At 40.3% G+C, this 27,999-nt stretch overlaps 1 protein-coding gene across 2 annotated transcripts; it reads right to left on the minus strand.

Moving 5' to 3' along the window:
- On the minus strand, nt 1-27,998 carry VPS39 (VPS39 subunit of HOPS complex). 2 transcript variants are annotated; one of them, XM_081927551.1, is made up of 26 exons: nt 27,824-27,998; nt 24,301-24,366; nt 22,333-22,359; nt 21,852-21,916; nt 19,995-20,037; nt 19,334-19,428; nt 19,021-19,119; nt 18,382-18,474; nt 17,486-17,669; nt 15,823-15,943; nt 15,525-15,645; nt 14,054-14,183; nt 13,217-13,359; nt 12,489-12,632; nt 11,580-11,721; nt 9,945-10,031; nt 9,365-9,438; nt 7,889-7,987; nt 7,495-7,612; nt 6,953-7,081; nt 5,860-5,962; nt 5,125-5,170; nt 3,567-3,716; nt 3,080-3,214; nt 2,771-2,862; nt 1-2,097 (listed from the first exon to the last, which is right to left on the minus strand). In XM_081927551.1, exons 1-26 carry the CDS (start codon nt 27,894-27,896, stop codon nt 2,022-2,024), a joined length of 2,655 nt encoding a protein of 884 aa, XP_081783677.1. In that variant the 5' UTR covers nt 27,897-27,998; the 3' UTR covers nt 1-2,021. The 2 variants fall into 2 exon arrangements, with proteins under 2 accessions (XP_081783677.1, XP_081783678.1); XM_081927552.1 differs by lacking the exon at nt 22,333-22,359.
- Between the last annotated feature and the right edge of the window lies 1 nt (nt 27,999).

Consider the following 27,999-nt stretch of genomic DNA (forward strand, 5'->3'; position numbering starts at 1 on the left):
TAAGTCTGAAAAGGAAGTACAATATAAATTTTTATTTTAAGGGGGGAAAGAATATGCAGGTTTCCCAAATATTAATAATAATTTATTGCTTCAAATTAACCTGTTGTACAGTTAGTGAATCCCAGACACTGTGCAAGGCTACCAGCAGGCAATTATAGCGTAAGCCACTTCTCTGCAGAAGGTATGCAATGAAGCTGAATCGAGGCACATAAAAGGAGAAAAGTACACTTGAGGTGCCTCAGTGGAGCATGCGGCTTTACTGGCAGCAGACATATCATTAATCTGTGTCAGAATGGACTGCACAAATAATAATTTCTATGTAAACACTTCGTTTTGCTGTCCTTTACATATTAATATCTTGTGTAGTCTTCATCTGCAGTACCTGTCTAGTCTAGGAAGCTGAACAAAAGCAACAAACATAATGCATTGACACTCTATGGATTTAAGGGAACAAAGTACCAAAAATCAGTTTAATCTTAGCAGAAGAACAAATCCCAAACCCAGCAGTAAGACACAGTTGGTATTCACTGCACATAACACAGAAATAGATGTGACATTGAGGATAGACTTCACTGGACAGTGTACTTAAGGTAGCCAGGGAAGCAGCTCCTAGAAAAGGCCAAGCTGTTTTGCAGCAGATCAAATTACGCACTAAATTTATCCTAGTGTTTCATTCATCTTAGGATCTTACCAAGCACGTAGTGAAATCAAAACAGCATAGAAAGGCTTTTCCTTAACTTTTATTTCCTCAACTATGGTGACTTTCTGCCAAAAACTATAAACCACTGAATGATTACAGTCACAAAAAACTAAAAAATAATAAATAGCTGTTATGGGATGTTGAGATAACTTCCCCATTCAGATCCTCTGAACCAATTGCTCCTATCACAAGCCTTTGTTCATCTGCTGCTGACCTCTCAAATTCATCTTTATCACCTTCATAAAAGATTAGGCTTTTAAAAATAATGTTAGGACAATAACATTACAACCTGCAAGGGCCCAGGATTTTTCAGTATCACAGCAATGAGGATACAACAAAGCTACAGAGGAGCACCTGTGGGAACATAATAGGGAATTTAAAATACTGCAATGGAAGTGTCTGCATTACTCAAAAGCTGGAGTATTCATGAAGACTTAACCACTTCAACACAATAGTGACTCCAAAGTGTAGACCAGGTGCTCAATATAAAACACCCACCCACTTTGAAATCTGATTTTTAAAGAAGTTGCACCTTTAACTTTTTGGTACAAGTGCAGATGCTACTTCCCCCTCCCTTCAGAAAAATCATTGTCACTTTTCATAATCTACTCATAATCGAAGTGACTATACACAGTGCAAATATTATGCTCATTCATATTTACATGCTTCTCAAAAAACAAAACAAGAAATACACATTTTCCAGTTCTGATCATATTGTTATTAGACTAGTTCCCTTGGAACTTTTATATCAGTGATGATACCCACTCCCAAATACAAAGGATAAGGTTCGATGGCCAATGCCGATTTATATACAACATTAGCAGTAAGGAAATCTAGGTACAGCCTCTCTGGAAGTGCCTGCCTCCAAATGACTGATAAAAGTGGATCTCAATGTAATGCTGATGAAACAATCATATAATTTCCCCCAACTATGATCAGAATACAGAATCCAACACAAAATGCATTTTTGCCTTGCTTGACTTGACAATTTGACTTGGGTCTTCCTTGGAACGAGAACTGCTACAAAAACTGGAGTGTGATGGCATCTTGTTGCTATTTAGCTTTCATTCTTCCTCATGCTGAAGTGCTCTGAGGCTAACCTGATGCCAAGTATATAAAATAATAGTCAGATGTCAGTTTCCCCTACTATGCCAGCATTGGCAGATTACATGGCGAGTCATCTGGTAAAGCGGCGTGGGGCTCGAGTTGTTTGTAAGCAACATGCCTCAGAAGATTCCTCCAACTTCTCCAATGCCTCCAATTCTCTTCGCTCTCCTTCCAGGTAAGCGCCATGGCTTCTGCAGTCCACATGACAATCATTTCAGGTGTCTGCTGCACTCACTTCTTTGGAACAGAAATAATGCACGACTATTGCATTAGGATAGCGGGCGAAGGCACTATAGGAAGAGAAAAGGTCGGTGCATCAAGTTACCTGGTTATCTTAATAATTTTAAAATAATATTAAAAACGCCACTTGGTTTAGTTATCTTTAGAAGGACACAGAACAGGCTCCTCTTTACAAAAATCTATACTTTTTGAAAGGTCACATCTCAACCAGCCTTTCTCTCTGCAGTTCTTAGTGTTTTGTTTTGTTTCCTTTGTGTTCCTGTAGCAGTCTGTGCATGTTTCCTTCCCTTCTTGCTAGTAGGTGGCTTATCTAGTGTTTGGCAAGACTTAAAAGATATTTTCAAAAATTCCAAAAACCAAAGACATGTAGTAGTTTCCATGATGCATTTTTGTGCATCCTTTTTGGAGAACAGTATCACAAACGTTGAATAAGCATGAATTCCAAAGGATAGCTATGTCAGTTCACTTATTTGATTCAGAAAAGTTCACACTAAGAGGCAATCCAAGTGAATTCCACCACCATGCCCCCCCTCCTGATACCCACTTATCAGGGAAGAATTCTCATTGAATAAACATGCTTTCTTCTGAATAAACATGCTTAGGAGTGCATTGTCAGAGAATTAACTGTACACTCTAAGAATGCCTTGGCAGGCATCCTAGCCCACTGCTGCTCTTCCCCAAAAATTGTGCAAAAAATCAGACTGAGTAGCAATTTCCACATACCTATTTCCAATCTTCTTTTTACACACACTGCAAAGTTTTTCCTCTGTGATTATACATTTCACTTGCTGGTGTAAAATCCGTTCCTCCTGTACCTATGGCAAAATAAGAACAAATAGAATAGAACATTCCCGCACACCCTGAAGAAATATGAAAATTACCTTCATAACAGTTAAACTAATTATTGTTGCTGTTTTTTGGTATTACAATTTACCAATTTCGCTACCAAACAATCACCTCACATACAACAGCCCAACATTTGCTTTAAACATTCCCTTTGATAAATATGGAGAAGTAACATGAACAACATACTCTCAGGAATTCAGCATGGAGAAGGTTTTTTAGTACTTGACTGAATCTTTTCTTCTGGGCATTTTCTTCAAGGACTTTTTCCAGGAAGATTCGAATCTCGCTAATTTGAGTATTTGCTGGGAGGAGGTTTATTGCCTACAGACACAACCAAGGGGAAATTAATATGTTAGGATTCTTCCAAAATACAGTTCCAGTATTCCAACTTTTCATGGTTGTATGGGCGGGGGGAGGAATATATCTTGCAAAATTTGGTATAAATAAATTCACAAGTTATGTGTACGTTAGCTCTTTAAAAAAACAAATTCTCTGGATACAGCTTAATTTTCTTTGCAAAGGAAGTGGCCCTTCAAGCAGCTTGTGGAAGAAGAAGGGATATTCAAACACAAAAGCTAGTTTATTTTAATGCAATATGCAATAGAGGTTTCTTGCATCATATCTACTCCATTCCACAATGCGGTGTGCTTCATAAAAAAATAATAATCCTTACTTTGGTAGTGTCCAACTTGCTGTGATGAAGTTCCAAAACCTGTAATGCAGCCTGGAGATTGGCTTGAGGCTCCAATAGTTTCATCTTGATTGGTCCCAAGCAGTGAACACTAGGTGGTGAGAGGTACATCCGGAGAAGAGACAAGTATACCTGTTTGACACAAAGCAAACCACTGTATTTAAAATCCACTCCAAAATGTCTGGGACTAAGTATGCCACTACACGACAGAGACAGTGACATCCTATAACAAAACTCTTATCTTGACCAAGAAGTATTTACAGCTTTATATAAGCTCTTGCTCAAATGGTATGAACAAGAGTCCACAGCGCTCCTGGGAAAAGTGTTTCCCATTTATTTCAGAAGTTAAAGCTGATCTTTATCTGCGAAAGAAATGCACTAATTAGTATATTGCAACACCCTTAAGTATTTATGCCTGCAATGGAAGGTATAGTGCAATGCATACGTGTAGAAACAATCCTACTGTACAAAGGTAAAATTAAGTAGCAGGCATAAATGTGTGAGCATGCAAAGACACCTATTTCCTTGTAAAAACGTAAGAGCCTGCCCATCAGGTTCAGCATCCTGTTCTTCAGTGTCAAACCAGATCCGTGGGAGACCCACAAGCAGAAATTGAGCACAAGAGTGCTCTCCCCTCCTGTTCAGCTGGTACTCGGAAGCATTACATCCATACCTCATGTTACAGACGCTTCAGGTTACGTGTTTTCAGGTTGCGGACCGCGGGAAACCCAGACATACCGGAATAGGTTACTTCCAGGTTTCGCCTCTCACGCATGCGCAGAAGAGCTAAATCGTGCTTTGCGCATGCGCAGAAGCGCCAAATCGCGACTGCACCTGCGCAGACCTGCTCTTCAGGATGCGAACGCTGCGGGTTGCGTACATGCCTCTGTCACGGATTACGTCCGCAACCCGAGATTCCACTGTAGTACCTCCGACCGTGGAGCCAGAGCACAGCCATTGTGGCAAGTAGCCCTGCTCCACCCTCCATTTAATCCTCTGTTAGCTACATAGCCTCCTGCTGCCCAAGCCACCACTCCTTTTCCCACCTCACACACAACTGTGATTAATGGGTAGAAAGGGGGCCTTTTGTGTGAGGCTGGCCAACCGAAACCGCACAAGCTCAGTCACGCCTGTGCAGTAACTGCCTGAAACAAGTTTTGTAGCAATATAATGCTAGGAAGCCAAGGCAGATGAAGCTCCTCCACCAGGGGAGAAATGATGGCCTTGGCAATGAACCCCACTCACCGCTGCAGGGTGCAAAGTTGCTTCAAATATATATTTTCCAAAGCAATTTGCTTGGAAATAAGAGATTACTTGATTTGCACACACACACACCGAGAAACACCCGAGTATTTAAATGACTTGAATACTTATAAAATTTCAAGTCTTGCAAGCTCATTTGTTTTGGGCATAAAATCTTTTACTCACTCCAATTACCTGCCATGAAATTTGCTGATGCTACAAACTACGCAACAGAAACAGGATAATTAAAGGAAGCGTGTTTTGTAAACTCCAAGATAACAGAAAATAAGCTACTCACATCTTTGCTGCCATCTTTGCTTTTGTCGTAGTGTTTGTGACAGTAACTGAAACACAACAGCATATACAGGAAACTCAGAGTGGCCTTGAAGTCCAGCTTATTTTAAAATTTACATATTTTGACTTATTACCTTACAATTATCAGTGAGTACTGTGCTGCAACCTTCCCCCAATAGTTTGACTTTACCCCCAAAGGCAAACTCTTCCACTGTCTCCCGAGGCAGATGGATGCCTATCAACTGGAAAGGCATTTAAACTGATTTCTGAGTTTGCAAATTAAAATATTAAAAAGGTCTGAGCATATGTAAGAAAGAAAAATACTTTCCAGGATTAAAACATTTTTCTATGCCATATTTATGCATACATATTTGCACAATGAATCATATGTCTATGCAACAAAACAAACCAGGGTTGCTTGGTAAGTGCACCTGCTAATTTCTTATGTTCTTAAGACTATTAATGAACTGGCTACTAGGACCCCTTTGCTAATTACAATTAAGACACACAAGGCTCTCTTCCCCACCATTCATTTGTTCAGATTAGGCTCATTTCCTATCCAATAGGCTGCGATGTGTGTGGTGCCTGCAACAGTTCCTCTAGTTTGCAGATGTGCCACAAAGGCTGGCAACCCCCGATGCAGAGGGGAACAAATTAAGGTGGGAAATGACTACACACACCTCCCACTTAAACAGGTAAGAACGTACTAACAAAGTGTTGCTGTTAAGCAAAAACTTACTTTTCAGCCATTTTTGTATCCTTCAGGATGTGAACATATATGAAGAGAGCTTGCTCATGATTTCCCATCCGTCCCAGCAGCAGAGCACGTTCTTCTAGGAGGCCTGCAGGCAGGAGTAGAACAAAAGGAGCTATTATTGCCTTCAACAGCAACACAATTCTGCAAAGTTGGCTATGGGAATTTGTCATGAAAATGAGCAAGAGGACAAGAGCAAACTAAGTAGCAGAGGAAGATCATCTTTTGTTACAATACCTGGACAGAAGGAAGAGGAAGAGCTCAGGTTATTCTAGAAATCAGCAGCATCACACTGTTGGTTGTTGTTGTTTTTATTCCTCTGTACACCACTTTTCAGTTACCCATAGCTTTTCAACCAAACAGTGAGCATTTTAAACATTGTTCTTCACATAAAACAGTCAATTGTCCTCTATCAACAGTATCAGATCTATTTATAATGGGCCATTATGCAGCATCTCTTCCATCATAGGCCAACACAGACATGCTGCCCTAGGCTCCTTTGGGAGGATGGAGCGGATGCCAATATAAAATTTAATAATAATAAGGGGAAATCCCTTTACATTACTGAGACATGGATAACTGCTACATTCTCTTTTCCAGCACTTAAAATGTCTTTAAATTTTTTTAAAAAGGACTAAAGAAAAATACGATTCCACTGCAATAACTACAGTGGTGCCCCGCAAGACGAACGCCTCGCAAGACGAAAAACCCGCTAGACGAAAGGGTTTTCCGTTTTGGAGGCGCTTCGTAAAACGAATTCCCCTATGGGGTTGCTTCGCAAGACGAAAAAATATTGCATCCCCCCGCGGGTTTTTTTCGCTTTTTTCGCCCTTTTCTTAAGCCGCTAAGCCGCTTATCAGCTGTTCCGCTGATAAGCCGCTTAACAGCTGATCGCTGGAAGCCGCTTGACAGCTGTAGCGCTAATCCGCTAAGCTGTCAATGGGCTTGCTTCGCAAGACGAAAAAACCGCTATACGAAGAGCCTCACGGAACGGATTAATTTCGTCTTGCGAGGCACCACTGTATAGCTAATTGCCCCCAGCAATGAAGGAGATCAATATGGCTGCACCATCTCTTACCATCAAAGGGGAAGTCACTGATGAGCTGCTCAGCATTGTAGCAACTGGAAGTCTCAAGGAAGAAAAGAAGTTTTTGCCGATACTCTCCAAGTTCCCCCTCCTCTTCTCCAGCTGCCACCGGTGGTTTATCTGAAACAGATGGTTAGCATCAGCAAATGTGAAGCCATAAAATGAAGTTATCTGAAGTCCCACTCCCATTAGACAGGAGACCCACTGAAACAAAGATGCTTCTGAAGATCTCATGCAAAGTAAAATTTAATAATGTTCCTAATAGTGCACAACTGAGATACATTACCTAACAGTAGCTGCTTACAGTCTGCAATCTACAGAATCACCCTTGTGTTTAAAAACAAAGGTCCATCTAATCCACCTTCCTGTCCTCACAGTGGCCAATCCAACAGTCCTCTCCCCACCTGCAATTGCCAGCAACTGGTATTCAGAAGCACGCTGCCTCCAATTCTTTTATTCAACTACCTCTTCTCCATAGTTTGTCCCATAGTTTCTTATTTTGGCACACTGAAGTAGACCAGGGGTGAAAATACCTGGAGGAAAAGAGCTGAGATATTCCTTCATTAATCCTTGCACTTTTTCACAGTAGAGCTGAATCAGGCAGTTGTGGAACTCTGAACCAGCCTCTTCCCAGGTTTGGATTATATGTTCCTGTAAATACATGTCCACAACCCATATATGACAGCTGACCGTAGAAGACCCTGCCTCTTCCCATCAATATTTCAATGTGTGTTCAAGAGAAGCCACTTTTTTCTTTCTTCATATAAATGAGGAATCCTACAAAAACAGCTACATACGTCCTGGATTAGCTACTGCTACATGTTTATAATTTGCTCACCTTCAAAAATTGTGTCAGATAGACCTAGAAGTCAGACACAAACTGCTGTTATCAGAACAGGGATTGCAGGTAACAGCATGAGTTCTTACCAAGTACGGAACAGCCAGGTTTTTAAAGTTCTCTATCAAGAAACTGAGGACTTTGTTTCGAGGAAGGGATTCCACTTCAGGAAGATCTTCTGTGAATATCTGCCAGTCAAAAAGGTTGAATTTCACAAAGTTAATTTTTATACATTTACACTCGTTTTTCCAAGGGAAGTCAAACACTTCAATTCACAAGCCCCAAAATGACACTCAATATCTTTCTGAAGGAGCAGCAGCAATTAAGCTTCAACCTTCTCCAGCTGAAAGCACAATATACAAACACAGAACACTGCAGGTAAACCTCTTGCCCTATTTCTCTGTATCAGCAAGTAGCATTCTATAGCCAGTGTCCCTATTAAACTGAGATATCACATGCAATCATGACCTCCACTTATTGACCGGGTTCTGGAAAGGAACTTGCAGCCACTTTGCTTCTTCCTGGTCCTACTATTGTGCCACACTGAACTAACCCAGGGTTTGGCTTAGCACGTCATGTGAACTGGGACTTTTGGTTAAGCTCTCCCCGCCCTAACCACAAGCTGTAGTCAAGGTTTGTTCTTGACTGGAAGTTCTTCTCTAGAACTGCTTGCAGCCTTGGTAAGTCATAGTTTGACTTACCAGGTTGTGTAAACCAAGCCACATTCAGCACAGCAACAGGCAATTCTTGTCTTCTAAAACCAAACAACGAGAACTGATGCAACTCAAGCATTGATGAAACCTCACTCAGAGCTACCAACTTCATCCTGTCTTTCGGTGACTGGGATCAAAAAGCTATTGTGGGTTTGATGTACCCTAGATATCATTTCACAGCTTCTTTTTGCTTTCATCAGTCAACTCTAGACATTACTGGTAAGTAAGGATAAGCGAGATAAGCTTTCAATAAAGTAAGGAAATGCATTTTTCAAGTACTGCAAAGCTGCTGCATACAAACAGATAATCTGAGTTATTGCTAACTTGTAAGTGTGGCTTCTGTCAACATGTTATGGTAGATATTACCATATTTACTCTAATCTAACGCCCACCTTTTTTTGGCCAAATTATGAAAATTAAGGTGTGCATTAGATTCAATGGCAGATTTACATTTGCCAGCAAATAGTTTTTTTTAGTTTCAAGGTTCTGAAAATTAAGGTCACATTAGAATTGATGGTGCATTAGACTTGAGTAAATATGGTATATGCAGCAGCTTTCTTTTTGGAACTCGTGAGGTAGAATGGTCAGTGTTTACAAATCTATGTGAGAGAGGCTGTATATAGCCACACAGGAAAAGCTACTATTTAGAGCAATTTATAAGGGTCTTTGTGTGGACCCAGAACACTTAAAGCAGCCCTTTATTTACAATTATGATAGCCTTATGAGTGTGAACTAAGCAAGCAAAATATTAGAAGGACCTGCCTAATATTATTTGCTTTACTATCAGTGCAGTCAGTAGGCACACCCTAATTCTCTCCACCTTTATTTTCAAATGTGACCCAGTGTGCTTACTTTCAATCCATCTTCAGGAAAGTCTCTAAGTACCCAAACAGAATAGGAGAATATTAAGTTCAAGTTGTCTGTGCCTAGAATAAGAAACAAAGCAAAATGGAATTGAACTAGACTGCAAGCTATAGAGTAAGGTGTAAATGACAACTAGAGCCATCACTTTTTAATTATTATTTTTTAAGGCACTTTTTACAAGCCACCTTGAGCCTTTTAGGGAAAAATTACCCTGCTGGGATGCCTTTCTCTGAAAATTAGGACATGACTGTTAATGCCACCATAATTTCTAATGCTGCTCCTAAAGAAGCCTATCAGGCTTAAGCTCCATCTCTGGGAGATCAAGAGAACCCACTTCACTTAAAATTTTGGGATAAGTTGACAAATGTCCACAGGTTTTCATATTTTTACTGTATGGTCAACCAATTTATGAAACTGATTCATAACTGATTCATTCTGTGAATTATTTTGGAGTGTGGGGTGGTTTTTTTCCCATTTGTCTTTTGTGAGCCACCACAATCTACTGTATTTGTTCCATGGAAAGGTAGGACAAGATGTGAAAACAGAAGATATATTCATCTGCACTCACCCAAGTGTTGCAAATACTGCACGGTCCTCTCATGGCCCTTCAAGGGGGAGTTAGCTTTCTTTGACTGATCCACTAGCACCTGCAAAGCTGCAGAAAAACAGAAGAAAGACCTATTGGGATTTTCCTTTAGTTACCCATGACCAAGGGTCCTCAGTTAATATGAAGAACTGTGTGTTTTGTGCCCTGACAAACCAGAGGTAGTCTTCCCCTACACAAACACACACAATAATGTTTGGTGGGGATGAGCATGAAGGTAGATTGGGATCTACTGGTAAATCTCTGGGTGCTTTGCAGTCATGTGGCAAGAATTTCTGAGTCCCGATTGTTTACAGCAGCAACAAAATGACTTGCCCCAACTAAACTAGACTGCTGAAATGAAGAAAACTAAGTAGTACTGGACTTTTGTGTGAAAAGACAGCAAATTCACCTCAATTCCAGCACTGAAAACAAGTTTTCAGGCTCAGAATTGGATCTATTCTTTAATCCTGTCTGTATGTGGTTTGCACCAGAATCTGGTTGCTGGACAAACTAGATCCAACAGGCCAGGAGTCTGCTCACTCTTGAGCAAAAGGTCAAGACAGTACTTTGAATTCTATTATTAACATCCACATGTCTGTAACGTAACATATGCTACTATGACAGCTTCTTGCATGCTTCCTCTTTCTTTTCTCCCCTGCCTCTGGGAATTTATTTGTCTGCCATTCCCTATGCTGTTCTGCCCTGGATATGGAAGTATTGGGAAACAAAATGCCCTGAAACCAGTTCCCTAACAGAAGAGCGTAGCAACAGCAGTAGAATGGCCATCCAGTAAGAGTTAATTGAAAGAGAAACATGAACAGCACAAAAAGATAAAATTCACAGCATTAGGAGTATCCTTTTGATGTAGCTTTGTCTTTGCCCTATGAAGCCATTTGATATTGTAAAGTTGCAATTAAAGTTTAAATAGTGTAATACAAAAGGTCTGTTGAGATTGCAAACTAAAGGGTCCCCTCAATGCAGCTGCCCACCCCACCCCTCCCCGGCTTCAAATAACAGCTCTGTATCTTTATACTAGAAAGCCTCATGCCATCATTATCTATTTTTATCCACCCAGGCCTTTGATAACTATGGCTTCTATGGCGGAGTTCATCTTTTAGTGGGGTGGCTAGGACTTACATTATGTTATTTTAGATGGGCATTTTAGATATTTTGTATTATCTGTTGTTTTACCTTTCTGGTTTCCACTGTTTTTATCAGTTGTATTTTATCTTAAGTCACTCTGAGACTCACTTTTTTTGGTAAAAGGCAACAAACAAATGTAAATAATAATAATAATATATTCAAATCCTGAAACTTGGTGTTAGCAACCTACTTGTCAGTTCCATCCCTTCAAATGCTGTCTCTCCCACAACTGAGAGACCATAACATGATGCATAGGGCCAACCTGCTACACACTGACCTAAATAAAAGCACATCTAAGGGGCATTAGAAAAACGTGCCCCAAACAATAAAGCAGCTACATTTTTTGAAGTGACCCAAATGGCAGAGATCATTAAATAATACTTTTGGGCACCTTTCAGCCAGGATAGATCTAAGCCAGATAGATTTACAAGGTCCATCTTACATACAAATTGATTCCCATCCCACAAAACTTACCTTTCTCATGCAGACCTTTCTTCTCATACAGTATGATCAGCTCGCTGTATTTGTGAGCTTTCTTGAGCACATGCTCACTTTCCTCTATGTGGCAGTGATTGTTCTCCAGTCGCAACAGTGGTGCCACTAGGGCGACATTGGTCTGTCAGTAAGGAGGAGCAATTTGAGGGAATCAGAAACAGTTTACTATGAACCAAAAGAGGCATGCATTTATAACTAGAGAAAGGAAGATACTTATCACAAATCTAAGTATTTATTTTAAAACAAGTCTTCTCATGTAGTAGGGCTATGTACTTATGTGCTTAAACTAGCAAAGAGCTAGTTTGTTAGTCTTTTATTCCATTTTATTTTTAAAAAATTAAGCAAGGGAAAACAATACTATTCCAGGGTATTTACTCTCCTCCTGAAAAAAAAACCATGCAAGCACTTTCCTTCATATTCAGATTTGTATCTCAAACAACCAGACAACCAATTCCACCAGCCCCTTTTCTTGTTTAGTAAGAGATTGCCTTATTAAGAACAAACAACAGCAAACAACAGAGACCAAATGACAGTTACTAAGATTCAGCATGACCAAAACAAACCCATCATATATTTAATTCCTCCTCTGAATATTCATGTCCTCTAAAAATCATGGTGCAATTTAAAGGCAAGCAGGATATATTTAAGCTGTGAAGAGTTTCAAAGAAGATACTGACCACAGCTTAGATTGCACCCAGAAAAGGTCTAAGATAAGTGCAGATGCCCCAAAGTGCTGTGTCTGTTTTCACCTTTAGTATTTTAGGCTTAAAGAGGGACTTAAACTCAGTCTAAACCCTTGCCACTATTAGTCCTGAGTTTCCAACACCAAAACTCTAAATGCCTGGTTTGAGGAAGGCATGTGTATTTCAGAAAATGCAGAGAACTCACATGGAGGTAGCATTTCAACAGAGTGGTATCAATGATCTGCAGCAGCTTCTTCTTTGATTTGATGGTGGGAGTCCCCTCCATGAGGGGAGAAGTGCTGGACTGATGGTCTGAGTCATTCAGCTTTTTCACTAACTGACTTCTTTTCTGCAGAAATTAAGAGTCAAAAGAAGTGAAGTCATGCCACTCCTCATCCACATTACCTCCGAGAAAAACTGCATGCGACTGCAACCTTTTTATCCACATGGGTTCAGACAACCTGCATTTGCTTGTTAGTTCTTGTTGTACTGGCTTCTCCCATTCTTCTCCTTTTTCTAATATTCTGTTAACCTTGAAGCCCCTCCCCCTTCTCTCTGCACATGGTCAACATTTAGACTTATGCTCACTGGGCAGAGGGAGATGTCTTTCATGTGTTTTTTACTCTGTCCAGTACTGCGTATGCTGACAGTGCTATATGAACAGCAAAGAAAGAGCTGATGCAGCGTATGATAATGAATCCCACCCACCCCATGGCGATGTGCCTTTTTTAAGCATGAAACCTTTTCATGAGACTGCTCTGATATGTACAAGAGATTATGCTTCACACCCTCCTTTTAACATGTTAGGTGAGGCCATAGCTGCTAAGCACAAAACACATGAAAAATAATTTCAGAAGGTCCTACAATGTCAAAACTGTCACATGACCATCTACTACCAAAAACAGGATGCTCAAGGAGGCGCTAAACACTTACCTGTGTTAGGTAGTCTATAAGTGCCAAGTGTGCTTTTTCCAGCTCTGCTGGAGACAGAACTGGAACAGGGTTGGGATACTGGAGCTGTTTCTTGTAATCACTTGGCAACAGCTCGGGATAGAGACCCATGACATGGGTAGGATCTAAACAAAATATATGACTGCAGTTAAGTCACAAAAAATTCAAACTATACTTCAAAGTGTATTCTGTTTTCAAACTCAATACTACCAAGTTTCCAGTTACAAGTTACCATAAACAATATGAAGGATCTCAAACTGGAAGTTGGAAGGCAGGAAATTTCACATTTCCACAGCTTCCATCAACAAACTGGTCCCTTGGCCAACTGTTCTTATGGCCAGCTTTCACAGACGATGGTAAATGTTTCCATGTAAATGTTTCCATGGTAGCTCCATTGAGAGTGGTAGAGATATAAGATTTGAGAGTTTATTACTACATGGATTGAAAGTATACAATCTGGTCGGACCAGAGCTATAGGGATGTCTCATACAACAGAAGCCTCACACTTGCCATGCATAAGAATTTCAAGTGGCCTTCCACATGGGTACTTTAGGACACATTTCCTGATATCTAGCCATAGGCTGCTTTCCTCCAGTCTGACCAGTGACCACAGCTCAATGCCATGTGAATTTGCCATTAAGTAGATATCATTTTAGTTGTGATCTTGAGGTCAACATGAACTGTTTTAGGAGAGGTCATTCTCCAGTGGACATTAGGATTCCACCTGGTGCAATATCATTCTGCTTTGAAGACTTTAGAGGTCACAGCAATCTCCCATACCTATCTGTCTATTAAGTCCAGGCTACACAACTAACTTACCTGTCCCAAGCTTGGCAAAGACTTGCATGGATTCATCAAAGCGCTTTTGGCAGAAAAGGTTGAAGGCATACAGATTCTTAATATGGTGAATTTGTTGTCGCTTTTCAGTATCAGAGTCATCCTTCATATCCTAACAAGTACAAAAACAGGCAAAATATTTAAGAAGTGTTACTCTTTAAAGAATGTAAGATAGTTCCAGTATTTAAAAGAAAATACTTAAGTTTAAAGGCTGTAAGCCTCTTGAAATGAGCACACAGTTTTAAGCAAATTGTTCAGAAATAGTAAAAAAGTACTAGTAAAAAAGAGGAATGTGCTTCGGTAGGAGAAACAAGGTTTCTATCTATGTTTATACAGTAACAAGAGCAGCTCAAGTCTGAATCGCATGTATCCTGTTTCACTCATGCACACAAGTGAGAAATACCGACAAATGCTTCTGAGAATTTTAATTTGTTCTTGCACCCAGGCATCAATGTAAACTGCTCATATCATGTATTTTTGACCCCACAACATTTTTGCAACCCAAAAATATAATTTCAGTTGAAAAGAGAACACTTGGCACTCACAACGAAGAGTCACCGTTATTCATAAACTATAGGGAGGAATCATGGGCTTGTTGATAAAAACCTCCAGTTAGTAACTGCTATTTAATCCAAGTATATGCAATCAATAACATTTTGTGTTGACAGATATATCTGTCATGTCAGTTTCTGACAGACAGATAACATCGTAATTCAGACAAATGCCTGTTATCAGGTCAAGTATGCTTCTAGGAAGAAAGTATTGAACTGTACAAAATTCTTCAGAGAGTTCAGCAGAAACACCAAACCTTCCCATCTTCATAAGCAGCTGACCCAGTAAAAGTTATAACTGAAGTTTTTCCCCACTCCTTTATCTTGCAGTTGTTGCACCGCGAGACAAGTTTTCATTCTCAGTATAACTGTTACAAATATTTAAACTAAACAAACCGCATGTTAAAACCTTCATAGCACTAAATCTGGAAAAAAAGGGAATGCATCGCATCATCTTGAAAGAAAGATAATCAACTGATTGTTCTACCAAATATTTATGCTAATTTCTGAAAAACCTAAAGGTCACAGAGTTGCCTTAGGCAAGTCACATGTTCCCAGTGCAGGTTTCTTTTTCACAAAAGTGGCTTATACTAAACAGGACTGCAAGGGAATTTGAGCCATGGACTGTAAATAAATACACATACTAGAAGCACATATCTTGCACATTTATTATTACTTTTCTTACACCATGTAGCAAGTCATGTATACATGGTTCCCAGACACCCACCCATCCCCAGACACTGATCAGACCCAGATGAATGCTAAATTCTGGAGTTGTTTAACGTCAAGACACTCAAATAACAGGGATTTAGGCTGTGTATTAGATGCAGCTTTTACTAGGTAGTAGCTTACAGAAGTTATCAATCAATACAGATTTAAAATGCTCCCATCCTGCCACTTACTGCCAATTGCAGAGCCAGTTCAAACTGCTTATCTTGAAGAAGCTGCTGGATCTGGGTTGCAATGGAAACCGGAATGAGGCGCCAAACAAAATGATTGCTGGCCACATACACAATATTTGTACTAAAAAGAGGGGAAAGGAAAGAAGCTGGGTTATCAACATCATAATAAAATGAAAGGTCTTTCCCCCCTCCCCTTTAATTCATAATTATGTAAAAAATAATAATTCAGTACAAGCATATGCACAAGATTAGAATCTGTAAAGTTAAGATGGGGGAGAAAAACTTGAAACTTCCATACCCTCCAGAAGTAATGAAGCGTGGTCTCTGGAGCTCAATACTCTGCACGAGGAGTCGGGGCTCAAAAGTACGAATCTCTACATATCTTGGCAGTACTGCCACAATGTACGGGGGTTGATGTTCTGTTTTGGAAATGGAACAGTCAGCAACAGCATATGGTTCTACAATAGCATTCCCCAAATTTACATTCGGAAACAGTAGATCTACTGCATTTTATGCATTAGCATGCTTTATACTTTTGTGCTTTTCAAGCTTTCAAAAGCCCCTTCCCATTGGTCCACTTTAACAGCAGGGAAAGAGAGGCAAAGAAACTAAAAAGAAGGCATAACCAAGAGACCAAACTTTATTTCAAGTATAAGTCACACTTTCATTCTGCCCGTGCATCCTTGTTCTGCTCCAACTGGGCAGTGTCCTTTGTTATGTTGCCCCCTAGTGCTTGTATTCGGAACTGTTCTTAATGTTCCCTTTAAGTAAAAGTAAAGGGACCCCTGACCATTAGGTCCAGTCATGACTGACTCTGGGGTTGCGCACTCAACTCACTTTATTGGCCGAGGGAGCCGACATACAGCTTCCGGGTCATGTGGCCAGCATGATTAAGCCGCTTCTGGCAAACTAGAGCAGCGCATGGAAACGCCGTTTACTTTCCCACTGGAGCAGTACCTATTTATCTACTTGCACTTTGAGGTGCTTTCGAACTGCTAGGTTGGCAGGAACAGGGACCGAACAATGGGCGCTCACCCCATCACGGGGATTTGAACTGCCGACCTTCTGATCGGCAAGTCCTAGGCTCTGTGGTTTAACCCACAGCACCACCCGTGTCCCACAATGTTCCCTTTATCTGTAAGCAATTGATTAGTCTTAGCATCAACTACCCTGCACTGATTGGATATCCTGCATAGGAAAATCCAACCATAAATTAATAAATAATAATAACCTTAGGTATTCCTTTTGTATTGTTTTAAAACCTATCTTCTGGTGGGGGGGGCGGGGTTGTATTGTTAAAACCATTTTAGCTGTTTTTATTGTAAGTCTGTAAATCACCTTGAGATATATGTAAAAGAAGATTCATAAATTAATAACAATAAATAATAGTAACAATCCTTTTTGGTTCAATTCTCCACCTCAGGAGAAAAGCCTCCCAGTGACCTTGTTCTCTGCCTTTTCACCTTAAATTCAACCTTCCATTTCTCTTCCTTCTAAGTATCGAATCATTTGCATTTACAAGCCATTTGCTGCTCAAGTTAACAACCTTCCATATTGATTTACGTGAAAATACCTGAAGGAGCGTCTCCACCCCCAACTTTCAGCCCAGACACTGAGGTCCAGCACCAAGGGCCTTCTGGCAGTTCCCTCACTGTGAGAAGTGAGGTTACAGGGAACCAGGCAGAGGGCCTTCTCGGTAGTGGCGCCTGTGGAACGCCCTCCCATCGGATGTCAAGGAAAGAAACAACTATCAGACTTTTAGAAGACATCTAAAGGCAGCCCTGTTTAGGGACATTTTAAATGTTTGAAGTTTTATTCTGTTTTTAATGTTGAAAGCTGCCCAGAGTGGCTGGGAAAACCCAGCCAGATGGGTGGGGTAGAAATAAATTATTATTATTATTATTATTATTATTATTATTATTATTATTATTATCATTAGACAACGAAGATCTAGTTCTCACCCATGGCTATTGGGATATCTGTCCAGTTCAAGGCACATTTCTGTGTACAAGTTCCTTCTTCATTTAATACAACAGTAAGATCGTCCTGGCCTACAGCAACTTTCCCATCTGCCAAAGGGGCTACCAGTGGCTCAAGCTGCTTTCCTGTGGGGAAGAGTTCTTTGATGGAACCTTTACCATCCACCTGCGAAAGGAATAATCAAAGCCAGTCAATCCATACAGAATAGCTACACTAGACTGATTTTTATCATTAGAGGAAGGAAAATAGTCTCTCCCTTCAGGAGCCCATCAACCAAGATTACTTCACTTTAAAACCCTGCAGATCCAGTACCAACATATGCCTTTGAGAACTCCCAAACATAAATAACTTCCATTGAGGCTACCACATTCACACAGTGATACCACTTTAAACAGTAATGGCTTCCCCCAAAGCATCCTGGGAGCTGTAGTCTGTGTTAAGGGTGCTGAGAGGTGTTAGTCAACCCCTGTTTCCTTCCTCAAGCTACAATTCCCATAGAGGTTTTACCATCAATCCCTCTTCCCTGATAACTCTGGGAACTGTAGCTCTGTGAGGGAAAGGGTCTCCTAACAACTTTTGGTACCCTTAACAAACTACAGCTTCCATAATTCTTTTGGCGAAGCCATGGCTTGCTTTAGTGGTATCATAGAACGTTAAACATATGGTGTAAATATGGCCTTACATAGCAATCCTACGCATGTTCACTTGGAATTAACTCTTATTAGGTTCAATGGGACTTGCTCCCAAAGTCTGCACAGAATTGCAGCCTTAATTATATACAAGTAGTTCATACTGTAGTCACAGTCTATTCCCATCTTCACTGAATCCGAAGAAAATCAACCTTTATTATTCTGACTTAGTCTAAACTCTCTCTTACCCTTATTAGATAATAGTCCCTCTTGAAACCCACACAGATTGAATCTTCACACCACGCCATTGACTTGGGTACATCTGGCACGCTGAAGTCTCCCTGGAGATCAAGAAAAGAAAAGGTCTAGTTACTCTGGTAACTGTTTTTATACAGTTTTAAAACTGTTTTATACATATCTGCATAGCAATATCCCTTTCTTGTCTGTATTGCCATCTCAATTATCTACTCGGCAAAGCAAGCGGCTTTAACAGAAACTAAATACGGTAGCATTTGAAATCTATCCTCTAAACGAAAACACAAACAACTTCAAATCCCTTCCTATACCTTCTCATCCAATGCCAAGGCCAACATACTCTCTCCCTTCCCGTCCACCTTTAATATGTTTTGAGGGAAAGCAAAATCCATATGAATTTCGAGATGAAGATCCATGAACAAAACACTACATAGCTGCCATATTTTCCATGAAGAAAAAAGGGGTACATCTGAATTAACCATAAGTGAGGAGGCCTTTAATACCAGAAAGACTGAAGGCTTGCATTCAGGTGCCCAAGCACTAAAATGTATTACATTTCTCTTAAAGGAGCCAGGGCTGACAAACAAGTAATAAAACAACAAAAACATCTTAAAAACAAGTATTAAACAAACCTGCAGCTCGTAGAACTCTCTGTCCTTCCAGTAATAGAGCTGGAGCTTCTTTTTCACTGCCACACACATCCTCAAGACCTCTTCACCTGTGTCAGAGTGCTGTGAAAAAAAATAGTTCTCTATGTATTAGTGTGGAAGGCACTTTATCAAGTACATTTATGTGCTCTTGGTATTTAAAAACTATAGAACTTTCCTCTCATGAAACCAGCCTTTATTGAGGACAATATTCTGTTCATTTTTTACTTCACACACCAAGGTTTCATAGTCATTCCCCTTTTTCAAGATTGGACAAGGCATGACATCTTATACTTGCCTTCAGGTCACAGGTGAAGAGAGTTGCACCCTTTGCCTTGGAAACTGTTGTGATCTGTTGAAACGTCAACAGGTCATGAACGTAAATGTTGTTTTCTGTTTGGAACAAGACAGGAACATTACTGTAATTCCACTTACCCTCATAACTATTTCAAATTTGAAAACGGAGAAATGGGTTAATAAGTGTTTGGACACAATTTTGCAAACATCTCTCAGATGTCTTGCCGATTCTAAGGTACATTGCATTGCCAAAGACTTCATTGATGCATGTCTGCAGTATTCACAGAATTAAGCGCTACAAATTCAACAAATCTTATCAGCAGGGGACAAGACTTAACTTGTTTTAAAAATAGGTGGGTGGCAAATAGATATAAAGTAAGCTAATGCAATCTCCTCTATGTCAGAATGCAGAGAGAAAACCATTCCATGTATGTGGGAGAAAAGACACAAGGGTCTTAAGAGAAAGACTTGCAACATAAATGAAGGTGATGAAGGATAACCATGCTCAGATGAATAATAACACAATCCTATGCATGTGTATCCTATGCATACCCATAAGTAAGTCCTATTGCGTTTAATGGGCCTTACTCTGAAGTAAGAGATGCGTAAGATTGCAGCTTCAATTATTCTGTCTCAAAACATAATGCTGTGAATTCACTTACCTAATAAACTGACCAAAATTTTGAACTGGGACACAACATGGATCTACAAAAATAATAATAAAAATGTTGTAAATAAGTTGCAGGCAAACCTTTGCTAGAAATGAATCTTACTTAACAAAAAGGGGCTCAAATTAAAATAAATTTATATGCAAGCTATCAACCTCTAGCAGAGTAACCTTGCAGCAATAGTCATGACATTTCTGGTGACATTAACAGCTTTCGTTACAGGCAATAAATACTATTTCAACATGAACTCCCAAGAATATATTTATAGTTTAATAGGCACAACAATTTTGCTGAGCACATATACCATTGTATAGATATTAAATAACAGTGCCTTTACTTGGAGAGGAGAACTATGGTTTAGTGCTATATCCAAATGCCGCTATTAAGGCATTATAAGCCAGTCATAATTCTTAAGCTTCCAGCCAGCAACAAAGGATTGAGTTCCACAAGGAACAAAGCATATGCAAATAGGAACGAAAACCCCAAAAGAAAATCACACTAGTGCAGTTTATTATTCAGCAGGCTAGAAAAAGGAATGACAGTAAGCTTTTATAAGAACAGTCACTCAAAATAGACTGTTTTGCTCCCTCAAAATATTCTAGTTTATTATGTAAGGTTTTTAATTAAATGTTAATTAACAGACTTTGTAGCTTAACCAAGGAGCTGCTTATTTGGGTTGACATCTTTACCATTAACCAGCCTGAGTCCTTCCGCTCCCTTTTCCTGAAAGGAATATTGATAATGGCTACGTCTGCACTTAAACTAAGCTGTGTTTGTTTGTTTGTTTGTTTGTTTGTTTGTTTGTTTGTTTGTTTAAAAAAACCATAAATTGACTTCCATATGAGGAAAGCAGCCATGGCTTGCTTCTCAAATGCTTGATTCCCCTCCCCTACTCCCCTAGCCTCATGCCTCTGTTTTGGGGACTTGAAATGTGTAGCCAAACAAACCATAGTTAAGCAAGGCCATTAGTTTTGAATATAGTGCCAAAATATAGTTAGTATAAGCCATGGTTGACAAACCAACAACAAATAGTTTGCTGGGCTGGGTTCAAACCTTCAATCAACCCATATTTGGCTAAAAACTCCACGGCTTAGTCTTATATGTGCAAACCAGGCTCATGTCATCAAGTGCAGGAGACCAGAAGATATGGGCATACCTCCCCATATCCCCTATTCTAGTTGTAGCTTTGTGTGCATTTTGTAAGCTGCTCTGGGACCCTATCTTGGCTGCACAGCAGGATATAAATATAAGCTACTCAGAAAAAGCTAGTCACTTGAAAGCACAAGGCTGCAGCAACTTCCATTCTGCATTGGTGCTGTTATGCCAAGAGGCAAGTACTGCAATTTCCCAAATGTCTTTGAAGTACAGCGGTACCTTGGGTTAAGTACTTAATTCGTTCTGGAGGTCCATTCTTAACCTGAAACTGTTCTTAACCTGAAGCACCACTTTAGCTAATGGGGCCTCCTGCTGCCGCTGCGCCACCAGAGCACGATTTCTGTTCTCATCCTGAAGCAAAGTTCTTAACCTGAGGTACTATTTCTGGGTTAGCGGAGTCGCTAACCTGAAGCGTATGTAACCCGAGGTACCACTGTAGTGTCTCCAATTTTATTACAGTAACCCCAAACACATTTATGTGGGATCAAAGCTAGTGGAACTCTACAAGACTACACACATTAGGACTGCAGCTACACACATTAGGACTGCTGCAGCAAATGCCAATATTGTAAGAGAAGACAAGATCAGTGGCACAACAACTTCCATCTCACCACACCCCAGCCCAGTAAAACGAAGTGTTGACTTCAGTCAAATGCCTCTTATGATTTTAGGTGGGTCCAGAGATATCCCATGTACCTGCTGAATCTTCTTGGAGAAGTTCTTGTTTGACTTCTCTAATGTCACTTCAAATCTGTTGCAACCTACCAGACAGCAAAGGAATTCTTTTAGACTACAGATGCTTTTCACGTTTTAACTATTTCATCAACACGTATTTCAACAGCTAAGGCAAAATATCCCACAAAGTTCTGCTATCAGTTTAGAGGAGATGCAAGTCTCACAGGTCCACCTGAAGTTTGCAAAATAAAAATAAAAATGAGCAATTATACATTATAGCATACCCAATTACCCCGCCGGTAAACTGGGCATTGTCATCTCAGGGACGAAAGGGATTTAACAAAAGACTTCAAAAATCTAGTTTAGGAAAAGGCAAGCCCCCAGCACCCTTTATCACTACATCAGCAGCTAGCAAATAAAATCCCTAGGGAGTATAGCAAGAGGGACAAAGGATAAAAACACTTCACCACAAGGGTTTAAAGGTTTATGGATACAGACTTACAGCCACTTTCTGATGTCGTAACCTCTCCTGACGTTGATGCAAAAAGGGGGAGAAATTTACCAAGTGAGACAAAAGCAACTGAAAACTATCACGCTTTGACTGGAACAGACTGGCTAAGGTGGTTTGAGAATAAATTCAGTTTTCTTAAAAGAATCATGTCTTTTTCTGCAAAGCTAGAAAAATGGCCTCTCTAAGATGGTACTGGTGTTGCCCAGAGCAGGAAAAAGCAGCACCCCAGGCTCACTTCCCCTGTTTTCATAGCCTTCCTGAGGAACAGGTTAAAATGTCAACTCCCAATTCATGTCCATTGGGCCATGCCGCCATTACTTGCATTCATTAGTAACACCTTTAACCAAAATGAAGCCTAAGTGCACATAATTGCCTTTGCTTGCCATCATTCTCTGTTATCCTCATTTCTTGCATTCATCTCCTTAGTTGTCTGCCCTTGCCTTTCCCTTCTTTGTATCTTCTCATCCCCTGTCTGAAGGTCTGGAGAGCTGCTGCCAGTCAGAGTATATAATACTCTGAGCTAGATGGAGCAATGGTCTCTACAAGGCAGATTCCTATGTTCCTATCCACTGTCAACATGCAGAGAATGGAGCTTGAATCCAATGTTTGCTTTGAGCTTGGAGGATGGCTTGATGTTCACCAGTCCCTTCAACCCAATGCAGCATTCCATGTCCCTTAAATGCCACTCCTGAAGGCCGGGGATCCTCTGGAATTATATGGGGTACGGCACAGAAGGCTGCAAATAGCTGGGCATGTTGGCGGAAATGGGGTGCCTTGCCTTGTGCTAATAGAAGCACTTCTGCCAGCACAGGGGCAGCCTTTGATACAACCCTGTAAATTTAGACTGCTCGTGCAACTGTGTGATTTTCCAGTACAATACTGGGAAATGTATTGTGGGGATGGTCTCACATCATCACTGAAAACTGTGGAAGGAAGGTTACTCTGAAGCAATTCTTCCACTTCAAAAGAGGTTGTAAGAATTGACATTCAGTCTATCCGGACTTAGGACAACATGGGACAATTGAGAAAAGGACTGCTGCTAATGCACCAGTGAGCCAAAATGTAGGTGCTGTAGGGTTTTGTTTTGTTTTTGCTTTTCCATTCTAAATCATACCATAGGTTATACAGGTTGGGTTTTGCACACAACAGCTCTATCTGAGCTTTATGCTCCCTTAAATCCTACACCTTGTCCTGAAATACAGTGAAAAACAGAATCACAGAATTGTAGAGTTAGAATGGGCCTCGATGGTCATCTAATTTAACCCTCAGTAATGTAGGAATCTCAACTCAGTACATGGCAGATGACCAGGAAGAAGAGTCCACCTCCAGCGAAAGCCCCATAAACCACCCAGAAGACAAGAGGCACACAGCTGACCTAGGATGTACTAAATGTAGTTCTTTATTAAATTGTCCTGTAACTTGCAACCTGATCTATTCAGTGGCAGAAGGTATGGGCAGAAGAAGTGGAAATCATTCATCTCCCTCGCCTGTTTTTTAACTAAATAAAAAGCAGTGATGGAACTGTCTGTAGTGTGATTATCTTCACAGCAGGTTTGGCCCTCACTGCTATCAGATTGTGCAAATCGAGCCTACAATCAAGCCTATGCACAGTGAATGTTATCTTCTAGCCAACTGCTGACCTACTTCAGCTTTCAAAGTTATGCCATTAGTTACACATGTTTTTAAGGACTGGGTCTATTGAAGTTCCCACAGAAAGGGAAACTAGAAATGCTGCAGGGACCCTATGACATTTAGGGGCAATCAGTGCAGTCTCAAGTATTTAAACTTTATACAGTGTGGTTCTCATGTGAGTATCAGGCTCCTGCACACACTCTCATCGCCACCAAACACAGCACAGAAAACCGTGTAAACCCACCCTAAAATACAGTTAAACATTATGCTTCATTGCACATGCTCCAAGAGCTTACAGAAACTTGGCTAATTTTTTTTCACACCCACCAGTTTCCTTTCGAATTCTGTAAAGAAGAAGGTGGCCTTGTTTTGTCCCAACGAGGAGCCATTCCTCTGCAATAAAAACAAACATTTTATAAATTGCAGTAAGATCACATTTCTTCCATCTATGCATAATTTATGTAACCCTTATATCTCATACTGGCAAGTTCTAATGAATAAACATATGAGTGGAAACTTCTCCCCACAGTTCTTTGGAAACGCTAAAATTAACATGTCAACGGTTTTTAAAACCTTCGATTTTCCCCTTAAAGTATGAACAATGCAAGAGAAATCCATACTATTTCTAGATGTGTTTATATAAGCATTCCAATAAAAGTATTTGCAAGTAAAGCTTTAAACTTGTTTAAATGTAACATTTAAACAAAATTTACAGTGCAATCGCATGCATTTTTACTCAGATACAAGTCCCTCTAACTTCAGCTATACTTTCTTCCAGGAAAAGAATGTACATGATGGCAGCCTAAGTGCCCTTTATTGATTTTCTCCCCCTAAATCAAGCATTTCATTTTTTGTTATTTTTTTTTTATATACGTTATACAGTACAAAAAAGTAACATTTGTGTTATTTCAAAATTCTGTTTCTTTATACAGTACAAAAGAGTAACTGTGTCAACTTTGAATTCTGTTTAAAGCCGATATCAATCAATTTAGCATGTTGTGGTGGGAGGGGGATTAGGAAATTTTACAGAAAACACACATCATTACCGAGTGTGCTTGGTAAGAACTACAGCCTTTGTTAAAATTCTGGCTTTCATTTTAAAAGTTCCTTGCTTAGAATATGGTGTAGAAAATAAACTCCTGTTTATCATTAAAAAGCTCAAAAGTCATAACTGAAGGGGGCTATGCTGCAGGAATTATATTCTGAAAATGCAACGGTCTTTGTCCTGAGCAGTCTTTATAAAAAGATAGAGATAAAAAAATTGGCTGGATATCACCATCCCCAGATATTCACTGATATTTAGATTATCTTTGTAAAACAGATTACTTAATAAGATAAATCATTATTACCATGCACTTGTTTTTAATTGAACTGCTAATAATAAATGTTGATGAACAAAGCAAGACTCATCTTTATCATGCATGTTTTTTTACTAAAATGTTGTACCCAAATCTGCCCCAAAAAGCTTCTTCCTTTAACGGTATGTGTACTAAGCAAGTCTTGCTAATGCTTAATGTTAGTAATGTATAAGTTGAGGTCCAAAATTATCTTATTAGGTGCTATGCAAATAGTACTGCCAACTGAAAAGCACACACTTATATTTAAAGACATGCAAATCATTTATAGCCATCTGTATCATAAAATATTGCCACAAATTATTTTCCTCTTGTCAAACACACACACAAATTATTATTATTATTATTATTATTATTATTATTATTATTATTATTATTATTCCAGAAAATGGTGCTTGCTCTAAGAACATTTTCAGCATTATTAATTTTGTACACAAAATGCCTGTCAAGTAGGAAAAAGTGCAGGCAGCACATATATTATCACTTGTGACATCACATGTACACACAAGGCAGCTTCCCTGTCTCCCACAGCTTCACATGCACGTAAACACAGCCAAAAAAAAGGCATGCAATCACCACACATGACAATAAACAGAGTTTTCACACTTTTATCTTACACCAGAGTCCTTCCCATGTAGAAAATTCTTAACTTTTAATAGTGTTCCAATTTCTCATCTTTTGTTGTGAACCCAATGCCACAAACCTTCCTCTGCTCAATCTCCCCATAAGTTATATATTTCTACGTAAATAAAGGCTTGCATTACTTTGGGCCAGAGCATACAGACTCAATATAATCAATTGCATCTCACCGAAAATACCGGTGATTTTTTTCTTCCCTACCCACTCCATAATATAACGAGCAATGTAAATCAACGATGAAATGCAAGAATATACCATTTAAGCAAGTAGTTATCTCAGCCTCCTGATGGCCAGGCAAGATTTCTGACTGGAAAATGCAGTCAATTCAGATGAGAAGGCCTGACTCAGTAAGGAGATCAATAATTCAGACGGATATCATTTGGATGCACAAAGTTACAGGTTGCTGAAGGCACATCCTGCTTTAAAGTACACACAACTGCCGCCAGATATACCTTGCAAGGGAATGCAGAGGATTGCAGGTTGAAAGAAAAATAACAGAACACAAACTGGTTTAGATGGTACTATTTAATGGTATCCCTCTGGGGAAGTAACAGGCCTTTGAAGGCTGCAATTGAACTCTAACTTAGGAATAGGAGAATATTCCTGACTGCAGAACTGAATTAAGTTCATATATTAAGTTCATATATTTCACTCATTCAGTAAACTACTGTACTCAGTTAGTAAACTAGCCTTCTCCAACCTTGCAGCAGCACTGTAGTTTGCCACCGTAGTTGGACTACAACGTCCATCATCCTCGGCCAGCTTGCCAGTGGTAAAGGATTGTGGGAGTTGCAGTCTAAAAACATCTAGGGTTGAATAGCTGAAAGTGGTCACAATTCACAAATCATACTTCATCTCATATACATCAGACTGCTTCACATGTTGCAAAAGCCAGATCTCCGTATTTCCACTGCAAGTCAGCCATATTTGAAAGTTATTCACAAATGATAAACATTTGTTTATAAATATTTGTTTATAAACATTTGTTTTAAAAAGGGTGCATTTAAAAAAATAATAATAACAGGCTTGCAATCATTTTCTGCAACGTGTGAAATGGCATTAACATGGCAACTACTCTCAAAACCCGATAATGGGAAAGATGCAGCCCACAGAACAGATATGAGTTAAGTTCAGTGCTTTTTTTCCCCTGGGGAGTACGCACACCCCTAAACATTGTGTGATTCTACTTTTTGTCCATTTACTGTATTTATTTCCCCCGATTTGAACTATAAAATGGTGATTTTCTTGAGTCAAAATGAGAGTACCCCTAAACATTTTTTTTAAGGAAAAAAGCACTGGGGAAATTCAATCCCACTTATAATGCACTCTTTTCAGAAACCAAGAGAATACCAAACACAGCTAGCCATCTTTCCACCTCGATTTCATCGGAAGGGTATGCAAGAGCCACTTCTTGCGCCAGATTCAGTTTTTTAAAAGGCGTCCACAGCACCATGACGCGTGTTAAGGGGCTGAGGGCAAAGTCGCAGGCAACCACTGATTCATACGTTGACAAAACACGCCACACTTCAGTGTCCGTCACGTGTCCGGCAGCTGACAGGCTTCAAAAACCGCAAGGTCGAGTGACCCTTCAGGTACCCAGCGGAGATACCACCCCCCAAAAATTAAAGCGGTTGCCTCATCGGGAAGAGGGCAGGGCTTTGCCGCTCCCTCCCGCTTCAAGCGCACAGCCAAAACAGGCGCCAAACCCCCTTCCGCGGCCAGGAAGGAGAACCGGACCGGGAGCTGGCAGCAGGGCGTGGAAAAAGAGAGCCAAGCGGGCGGCAGGGAGAGGGAGGCGGGGGTGGCGAGGGACGCCTTTGCCGAGATGCCCCGCCGCAGCTCGGCGCCCCACTCACCCCACGCGGCCAAGCAGTCGATCTGCAGAGGCAGCTTCTCCAGAATCGGCACCGGCTCGAAGGCGTCGTGCATGATGGCGGCGGCGGCGGCGGCAAACGCCCGCCGAGAGGACTCCCTTGGAGACTCCGGCTCCGGAGCAGCCGGCCCAGACGCCTCCTTCCAGGCCCGGCCCAGG

Source organism: Podarcis melisellensis (genome assembly GCF_964234715.1).
Source record: "Podarcis melisellensis genome assembly, chromosome: 1".
In the NCBI taxonomy this organism is placed as follows: Eukaryota; Metazoa; Chordata; class Lepidosauria; order Squamata; family Lacertidae; genus Podarcis; species Podarcis melisellensis.